Source organism: Eschscholzia californica, unplaced genomic scaffold, assembly GCF_041429995.1.
Source record: "Eschscholzia californica isolate CP2 unplaced genomic scaffold, dmEscCali1.0.p SCAF_5, whole genome shotgun sequence".
NCBI classification, from domain to species: domain Eukaryota; kingdom Viridiplantae; phylum Streptophyta; class Magnoliopsida; order Ranunculales; family Papaveraceae; genus Eschscholzia; species Eschscholzia californica.
In genome coordinates this window covers 34469143-34479427 of record NW_028238472.1, presented here as the reverse complement: position 1 = coordinate 34479427, position 10285 = coordinate 34469143, and the positions used below count along the sequence as shown (strand labels likewise).

At 47.1% G+C, this 10285-nt stretch overlaps 1 protein-coding gene across 1 annotated transcript; it reads left to right on the top strand.

Moving 5' to 3' along the window:
- The first annotated feature begins 1493 nt into the window (after positions 1-1493).
- Positions 1494-4297, top strand: LOC147538792 (uncharacterized). The gene is made up of 5 exons (XM_086643007.1): positions 1494-1785; positions 1924-2206; positions 2425-3038; positions 3592-3689; positions 4121-4297. Exons 1-5 carry the CDS (start codon positions 1494-1496, stop codon positions 4295-4297), a joined length of 1464 nt encoding a protein of 487 aa, XP_086499133.1.
- The last annotated feature ends 5988 nt before the right edge of the window (positions 4298-10285 follow it).

The window sequence follows — 10285 nt, the reverse complement described above, 5'->3', positions numbered from 1 at the left end:
TCAGAAGCGCTAAGCTATGATGGTGGCAGATTTAAGTCAAGATGAGCATATTCAAGTTAAGGTGAAGAATTGTTGAAAGTGTCTTGAATATGGGTTGATATCGAACCCGATTTATGACCCGCAGATTTTGGACCCGTTAGCGGAGTTGATTACTGTGACAGGGTTGTACGAGAAGTAGGGCTGTGAGGCAGAGTTGGACTCCGAGACAGAGCTGGAATGCGTAACAGTGCTTATGTCGGTTATTAGTGTTAGCGTATCCATGTGTATTTCAGATTTAGAAAGAGAGAGTCAGTGAGGCGGTGGGATTAGGGTTTTAGTGTCTATATAAAGTAAAACCCTAGGAGATATTAGTAGTGATGATGCACAAAATGTCCAGACGTTGACTAACGGCTGAAGAGTCAAGATCAGACTTGAAGTCCATTGGGTCAACCCGACTTAAGGTAGCAGGACGGCTGAATCCTTGACGATCCACAATACACTCCCCTAACTGGGAGGTCGGCTAGAGGAAACCAGCCCTGTAAGGCCCTCAACATGAATAAATCATGCCTTGGGGTTCTAGAGGAATGAGGGGGGTCTACGTAGGTTCGGTCGATGCCTTACGCCCAGAACTGGGGAGGCAGAAGCGCACTAGCAACCTGCCGACTTAATCCCGAAATATTTTTTTAGATCTGAGTCGCTTACGCCCAGAACTGGGGAGGAAACTTCTCCTAGAGGATCTATCACATCAGCAGGATATCTATGGAAGATCCTTGAACTTAGGAACTTCCATCTACCCAAGATACAAGATAAACACAAAGGGGAAACTTCCCTCCACGGCAATTGCCGCCACCTCTTAAGCCTATAAAAGGTCCCCCACATCGTCCTTCACAGGACACGGTCTCTTAACCCTAAAAAATCACCATTAACTCTGAGTTCTCATAACTTCCCCCCAAAAGGATCGATCAATATTCAGTCTTTTATTGCAAAGAGCACCCTGACTGTCTTGAGCGTCGGAGCGGTTGTCGAACCCTTTGCAGGTCCCCCCGGGAATCGACGAACAGGAACTAAAGAAAGGAGTTGGAGCAAGACGAAGGTGTCAGGATCTAGAGCAAGGATCAAGAGCGAGGAAATAGAGAACCAGAGCTAGAAGCAGGAACACCCGGCGGAATCCCATCTCACATAACATAATATACTATCATAACGAAGGCTGTCATGCATCAAATCTCTGTTTCATGCTGATATAACGGAAGACCATTTTTTGACATCAACATTTGGCGGTAGAAGGAGGAGGTCTCTCCCGTAAAGTCATCAATTCGGTAACCCGAATCCTCTCTATTACCTTTTCAAAACTAACTGTTTTCTTCCAGACAACAATGTCCCCAAAAAGTGACGCCACCAAATAACCAGTAGTGGAGCAGCCCTCCCTAGAGGAACCTTGGTCCAAGGTCGAGAGACCCGAGGAAGAGAAGGTCCAGGAGGAAGAAGCGGAGAAAACATCAGACCTCGCCGTACTGATGCAGATCGGGGAAAAAACCAGTGAAGTAACTGAGCTGCTTCCTGAAGGCGCATCGTCACATCTTCGCCTTCGGAACAGACGAGGTCCCCGGAAAAACCCCGACATCATCATCCACAAGCTCAACAATATGGAAGGGAGCAAAACCGTGAAGCAGAAAAAGAGGAATTTTGCGCCAGACAAGCAGGCTGAAATTGAGAGACAGGTGGAGAAGCTCTTTGCCTCAGGAGTAATACCGGAGGCACGACACCCAGAATGGTTGTCCAACGTAGTACTGGTGAAAAAGAAGAACAGTAAGTTGAGGATGTGAATGGATTTCACCTGTCTGAATAAAGCCTGCCTGAAACATAGCCTTCCACTGTCGTCTATCGATCAGCTGGTAGATTCCACAACTTGCCACGAATTACTCTGCTTCATGGAAGCTTTTGCAGGATACCATCAAATAGCCATGCAGTGGGCCGATCAAGAGCATACCGCCTTCCTGATAGATCGAGGGTTATATTGCTACCAACAGAGGTCCTTCGGCCTCAAGAATGCCGGAGCTATGTACCAGCGCCTGGTCAACGGGATATTCGGAGATCAATTCGGGAATATAGTCGAATGCTACGTAAACGACATGATCGTGAAGAGCAGGGTCCGCAATGATCTGATATCGAACCTCAAAATCACTTTTGACAGGCTTCAAGCTTACAACATGAAGCTGAATCCCGAAAAGTGCGCGTTCATGGTGAATAATAGAGGAATAGAAGCCAACCCAACCAAGATCACAACATTAAAAGACATGCCCAACCCGAGAAATAGAAAGGATGTCCAAAGACTAACAGGAAGACTGGCTTCCCTCGCTATATTCCTAAGTAAAATGGGAGACAAGGCTCTCCTTTTCTTCAAGGTCCTCCGAAACGTAGCAGACTTTGCATAGACGTCTGAAGCAGGACAAGCGTTCCAGAGCCTAAAAACGCACCTGATGGGATTACCCCTACTGGTCAGCCCCAACCCCGGAGACGAGCTCATTGTCTACCTCGCAACCTCAGGGGAAGTAGTGTCAGCGGCAGTAATCAAGACGGTAGAAGGGGTGATGCACCCCGTGTATTTCTTCAGCAAGGTGTTAAGTGGAGCGGAGCTGAATCACTCGACCGTAGAGAAACTGGCTTACACACTCATCTTAACAGCGAGAAGCTACGTCCCTACTTCCAGGCTCACACAATGGTCATACAGACCGACCAACCACTCAGGAATGTAGAGATGAGTGAATTCGATATCAGGTACGTACCTCGAACTGCAATAAAAAGACAGGCGTTAGCGAACTTTATAATTAAGTGCTCCGTCGTGGCGACAGATGTAGGACCAGAGCAGGTCTGGACACTCTTCCTAGACGGGGCATCAAGCAAAGCTATGAAAGGAGCCGGAGCTGTGTTGATCATCCCCGAGGAGGAGAAAACTTTCCAAATGACCAAGTTTAGGTTCGTCGTAACGAACAACGAGGCCGAGTACGAGGCCTTGCTGGCGGGATTAAGACTCGCCTTAAAAGCCAGAGCTGCCTGTCCAAGTATATATCGACTCCCAACTCGTCGTCAATCACATCAACGGGGACTACGCAGTAAAAGGAACCGACTTGGTGAAATATATAGAAAAAGTTAGAGACCTAATCCGGCACTTCACAAAGTTTACCATCACTAGAATCCCTCAAGAGGAAAACGCACTGGCGGGCGCGTTATCCAAAATGATTAAAGGCCAAGACACCAAACCTGGTGTGATCTTCCAAACACTGGGAGAAAGGATTATTGACAGAGCAGTAGAGGTGATGGCCATCAGGGTAGCACATGGGGATACGTGGATGTGACCATACGTCGAATATCTACAAACGCAAAAGTTACTTGAGGACACCAACGAAGTTAAGAGGGTCCGCAAGAACGCTTCGGGATACACCTTACTTGGAGGACTCATGTACCGAAAATCCCTAATCCACCCCCTCCGGCGTTGTTTGGCGAAGGACGAACAAGAATATGTGATGCCGGAAGCACACAAAGGAGCCGCCGAGAACCACGCGGGCCCTAAAACGTTGCACAGACAATTAACCTTGGCTGGATACTATTGGCCAGGGATGCTGAAGGACTGCATGAAGCACACCAAGTATTGTGAGCCTTGTCAGAAGCATGCCAATGATTATCGACTACATCCTAATGAGCTAACACCAATCGTAAGTCCATGCCCCTTCGCGCAGTGGGGAATCGACCTGGTAGGTCCTTTCCCAGTAGGAACCAGAGGAAAGAAGATGTTATTGGTCATCGTGGACTACTTCACTAAGTGGGTGGAAGCGGCGACACTGACCAGAACTTGAATGGAGGATATTGTCAGCGTACTGTGGAACAACGTGATAACTCGATTCGGGATTCTCAGGATTCTAGTCATGGATAACGGGCCTCAATTCAACAACGAGGCAATCAATGATTTCCTCGCAGAACACGGAATCAAACCAGCCTACGTCAGCCCAGCGCACCCAACCGGAAACAGTTAAGTCGAGGTAACTAACAAAATATGGTAAAATACATTAAAACCAAGTGTCACGAAAACAAGAACTTAGTGGATGAGTTCTCTAATGTGTTGTGGACTTATCTCATCACGCCACAGAGAGCCACGGGAGAAACACCCTTTCGAATGGTGTATGGTATGGACGTTGTGCTACCGGTCGAGATAGGAAAGCCGAGTCTAAGAGTTAAACATTTTGACCCCAAAACTAATGGGCAGCGAATGCTAGAGCAGTTGGACTTGATCGACGAGGTCCGAACTAAGGAACCTGGCCTTTAAGGACACAATGACAAAGCAGCACAAATCTCACATGAGGATAAGGAAGTTCGATGCAGGAGACATGCTGTGGAGAAATTCCAAACCTCGCCAGCCAAGCTTTTCCTACATGGGAAGGACCCTATAAGATAGTCAAGATAGTAGCACCCGGAGCATACTGACTAGAAAACACGTCAGGGAAGATCCTCACTCACCCCTGGAATGCAGAACACCTCAAGCTTGCCTTTAGGAAGAAAGATACTAACACTCCCGAGGTCTCCTAGAACCCGCTAGATCGCAGAGATGAAGTATAAACTCGTTTGTACGACACTATAAGAAGTAGAAACTTTATCAAGAGCAACGACCAGGGGGCAAGGAGAAGTCCTTATTAAACAAGTCGTGCTCAAGCCTAGGATTACATCCCTGGTAGGGAGATCAATGACCAGGGGCCTAAGGAGAAGTCCTAGTTAAACTAGTCGTGCTCAAGCTGACGAGACAACCCTGGTAGCGAGGGCAACGACCAGGGGTATAAGGAGAAAACCTAGTTAAACTATTTTTTCTCAAGCCGACGAAACAACCCTGGTAGCGAAAGCAACGACCAGGGGCCTAAGGAGAAGTCTAGTTAAACTAGTCGTACTCAAGCCGATGAAACAACCTTGGTAACGAGGGCAACGACCAGAAGACTAAGGAGAAGTCCTGCTTTGAGCTCTGCTTCTCTTTGTTCCAGCTCCTGGCTCCTATTCCTCGCTTCTCGCTCTTGCTCCCTGCTCCTTGCTCCAGCTTTTTGCTCCTGCTCCCTGCTCCTTGCTCCAGCTTTTTGCTCTTGTTCGTCTATTGCCGAAGGGGGAAAACCTGCAAAGGATTCGAAAATCGCTCCGACGCTTAAGCCAGTGAGGGTGTTCTTTGCAGTAAAAGAATGAATATTAATTGATCCTTTTGGGGGGGCGAGCTATGAGAACTCTGAGTTTCTTGTGATCTTTTTAGGGTAAAGAGATCGTGTCCTATGAAGGACGATGTGCAGGGACTTTTATAGGCGACGTTAGGCCGAGTGTGATTAGTGGCGGTGGTGAGGCAGTTGCCGTCAAATCGAAGGAGAAGTTTCCTCTTTTGAGTATCTTGGGTTTCTTTTAGAGTCTATCCCGGATCTTTGAAAAGTTGAAGTTCCTAAGTGCAAGGATCTTCCGTAGATATCTTGCCGGTGTGATAAACCCTAGAAGAGAAGTTTTCTCCTTCAGATACTTAGAGTCCAAACTGGCTTAAACACTTCGAGATGTGTAATCGACTGAGATCTTTCTAGATGTTTCAGGATTAAGTCGCCAGATCGCTAGGCGCTGCTGCCTCCCCAGTTCGGGGCGTAAGACACTGGCCGAACCTGTGTGGACCCCCTTATTCCTTTGAAGACCACAGGGCTGATCTGTTCATGCCAAGGGCGTTTTGCAGTGCTGGTTCCTTCTGGCCGACCTCCCAATTAGGGGAACATTCGGTGGACCATCAAGGGCTTCAACGGTCCTGCTGCCTTAAGCCGGCCTTACTTTATTGACTTCAGGTCTGATCTTGACTCTTCAGACGTTAATCAACGTCTGGACATTTTATGCATCATCACTTATTAAATACTCTGAAAAGATCTATTACAGAAGAAATTGTGAGAATAAGAGAAAAAGCTGTTGAGGGCACGAAAACATTAAAAGAGCAAAGGAACAATACCAACAACGCGATTCAGAGAAGAATCCCCCTATTCGGAACATCACCCCATGGATGGATGGCCACCAGTTGACCTCTAGAAATATCTTTCCTTTAAGGAAAAAAGGAGAGACCTCAGCCAGAAAGAAGAAATCTTCGACGAAAAGCCAAGCCTTGCATGGCACCCAACCCACTGCCATTTTGGGAGGTAGACCTAAATTGGCATCCCAGGTAATTGTCCCATCACCGGGAAAGTTTCCTTCAATTGTCACCATCACCGGAAAAACACTTACCAAACAGGTAACAAGTATGAACTCAAACAGGTCGCCAAACCCTGTCAAGCAAGACTTATATGATTTGAGATGGTGAAGACTTACCCCGAGTTTCTGGAAGCATGTTCGGCTCATAACTTCAGTCGAGCTTCCCGTGTCGACTAGGACCCTACCCTCTAATTGGCTACTACTACCGTTATCACCAGTGGGTCCGCGTGGGGGGTTATTACCCCCACTAGGTCGTCGTAAGTGAAGACGATGGGTGGCGTCTCCACACTGGGTTTGATAAACAGAACTGGTAGGTGTTTCGCCTCGTTGGCATATCTGCGTTGTTCTCCTTTGGTAGTTCCGCTGAGAGTCAGTCCTCCTGAGATAGTATTGATGTTTCTCATGACCCCGGTTGGTGCCTCTAAGCCTTTGGTTTCTTTCTTGATGGTCGGGCTCTGTTCGTCGGAATCTAGCCCATACCCGATTCCTGCTCTGTTTGACGACCTTTTATTCTTGTATTCGTAAGGTTGTGTTGCTCCTTCCGGATGTATCTATCCAGCTCACCTTTCTTCACCATTTCTTCGATGAGGTTTTTGAGATGTCGATAATTGTCAGTTTTGTGACCGTAGCCTCGGTGAACGACGCACCACGCGGTCATGTCTCTGAACCCGAACTCCTCCTTATCATCGTTGGGTCTGGGAAGTTCCTCTTTTCCTTTCTCTACGAGTATCTGCAAAGTTTCCTCCCTGCCTTTAACCAACGGGGTATAGGTGGCAAAGTCAGACCTGGGTCTTCTGTTTCGTTCTCGTTCCCTGTGAGGCCTGACTTCCTCTTGTTCTTTCTTTCGGATCGGTTCGCTTTCATACGGGATGTTTGCCACCTCCTTCATCTGTTGGTAGTTTTCTTCTTTCCTGATGAATTATTGCACCCTCTCTATTAGCTCTCCCAGGGTGTGGTTCCTTGTCAGAGATGTCCCTGATGACATCATCCTGCCTGAGGCCTCTCAATAGGGCGGCGAAAGCAACCATTGGTTCCAGGTCGGGGACCTGCACCATGAGGTTTCGGAACCTCTGCCAATAAATTGCCAAGGTCTCGCTTTTTCCTTGAACCACGTTGAACAACTAATCGGTCTTTCTTTTGATCGCGGTGCTTCCTCGGAAAGCGTCGCAGAAGACCTGGGCGAGTTATCCAAAAGATTTGACTGATCCCGGGGCCATCGCTTGATACGACGCCTGGGCTGGTCCTTTTAGGATTGTAGTGAAGACTATGCACCATACCTTCTGATTGGTCATGTATAAGTTCATTATTGCGGTGTAGTTGTTGATGAACACCGCCGGGTCCTCCAAGCCATTGTAATGATCTAGTGCTGGAAACTTGAAGTTCTTTGGATTCTCAAATTCTAAAATCTCTTTGGCAGAGAGGGGGTTGGTGGATTACTGCTTATCCCCACAACTTTTCTTCTCTCTTTCTCGAGTTAACTCTGCTACTTTATGTATGAGCACATCGCAGACGGTTGGGTCGTCCGTACAGCTTTCGCCGACCCCCTTCTTTTTAGAGATGTACGGTCGGTGGAGATCTAATGCTCCGTAATCTTCTAGGCTGTTTCCAAGCGCATCTGGTCGCCAGGTTGTAAAATCAGGGTTCTAAAAGAGAATGCATTACCGGGTGAGAAAAGTCTCTGTGCGTATCTTCTGATTAGTTATTCTCTCTCTTCTGGCGTCGTTGTTTTCCTGGCCACCTCTGCCTTGCGGAGGCTTTCCTTATCTTGTTTTGCCTCCTCATCCCTTCGGAGGAAGTCAACCTTGACTTGCTCAAGCTCAGCCATGAGCTCGACTGTGCTGCGGAATCTATGTGGTGACCCGCGTGGGGTGTGTTCCCCTGAAGATATGTTTGCCTGAGGGACTCAGGGATATAGTTAGTCTGAAAAGTTTGCTAAATAAGATTCAGGTTACCGTTGATGATTTTGCCGGAGAGAGCCCCTCATTCTAGCGCCAAATGCTGATGTCAAAAAATGACTTTCCGTTAGATCAACATGAAATAGGGAGTTGATGCATGACAACCTCCGTTATGTTCGAATTCTCCCTTATGGTGGGGATTGATTAGCTCTGTGTTCCTCCTTTCGGCTCTGCTTCTCTTTGTTCCCGCTCCTGGATCTTGTTCCTCACTCCTTGCTCCTTGCTACTGCTCCCTGTTCCTTGCTCCAGCACTTTGCTCTTGTCCGTCTGTTCCCGAGGGGGGAAAACTTGCAAAGGGTTCGAAAACCCCTCCGATGCTCAAGCCAGTCAGGGTGCTCTTTACAGTAAAAGAATGAATATTGATCGATCCTTTTGGGGGGTGGGGGCGAGTTATGAGAACTCTAAGTTTCTTGTGATCTTTTTTGGGTAAAGAGATCGTGTCCTGTGAAGGACGATGTTGGGGGCCTTTTATAGGCGATTTTAGGCTAACTGTGATTAGTGGCGGTGGTGAGGCGGTTGCCGTCAAACCGAAGGGGAAGTTTCCTCTTTTGAGTATCTAGGGTTTCTCCTAGAGTCTAGCCCGGATCTTTGATATGTGGAAGTTCCTAAGTTCAAGGATCTTCCATAGATATCTTGCCGGTGTGATAAACCCTAGAAGAGAAGTTTCCTCCTTTAGATACTTAGAGTCCAAACTGGTTTAAAACTTCGAGATGTGTAGCCGACTAAGATCTTTCTAGAAGTTTCGGGATTAAGTCGCTAGATCGCTTAGCGTTGCTCCTCCCCAAATCTGGACGTAAGACTCTGGCGGAACCTGTGTGGACCCCCCTTATTCCTTTGAAGACCCCAGGGCTGATCTGTTCATGCCAAGGGCGTTTTGCAGGGCTAGTTCCTTCTGGCCGACATCCCAGTTAGGGGAATATTCGGTGGATGATCAGGGGGTTCAGCGGTCTTGCTGCTTTAAGCCGGCCTGACTTTAATGACTCAGGTCTGATCTTGACTCTTCAGACGTTAGTCAACGTCCAGACATTTTATGCATCATCACTTATTAAATACTCAGGAAAATATCTATTACAGAAGAAATTGCGAGAATAAAAGAAAAAGCAGTTGTGGGCACGAAAAAAGAGCAAAAGAACAACACCAACAACGCGATCGAGAGAAGAATCCCCCTATTCGGAACATCACCCCACAGATGGATGGCCGCAGGTCGACCTCTAGAAATATCTTTCCTCAAGGAAAAAAGGAGAGACCTCAGCTGGAAAGAAGAAATGTTAGACGAAAGGCCAAACCCATCATGGCACCTAGCCCATTGCCATTCTGGGAGCAAGACCCAAATTGGCATCCCGAGCAATTATCCCCATCGCCGGGAAAGTTGCCTTCAGTTGTCACCATCACCGGAAAAACACTCACCAAACAGGTATCAAGTATGAAATCAAACAGGGGCCTCATCTCGGAGTTTCCAATGAAAATAGAAGCTAAGGAAGAATATCGAAAATATTAGTGAAGAAAAGGTCTTTAAGTGTTGAAAAATTAAAAACCAGATCAAGCTATTTATAGTGGAAGAAGAAATCCAAAAAACTTTCTCAACAGACGGAAGTCATTAAAGTAAAAAAGTAGGAGCGCCTCGGGAATACTCGAAGTCATAATGACTAAAGGAATACTCGCAGCTCAAGACTGACCAAGTCAGAAGATATATTAGCAGAACTCGAGGAAACGCGCTAGTTCCCATAAGATCAACGCCGGAAGCGTGTGTTCAGAGGATCAAATCTGTGACGTCACAGAATCACGCATGGAAAGGAAATCAATTGCTCGGGCAAAAATCAAGACGTGTCACGAAAGAATAAACCACGTGTCCATCAACTCAAGCAAACATCGCTTGGATCAATTCTTGCAAAAAGAATTGTGATGGAAAAGCTCCATCAGCACAGTTGGGGAAGAAAGCACATCCAACAGCTCGGTTCAGATCAGCTCTGGAATGCGGAGCTCCGGAAAACCAAAAGGATGACTAAGCTTCATGAAACAACTCTAGTCCAGGTAAACCCTTCGTCTTCAGGGTCTTCCCTATTTAAAAAATACGAGTTACTTTTACTCCTCAGTCTCATTACTTTCGACCAAGGAGT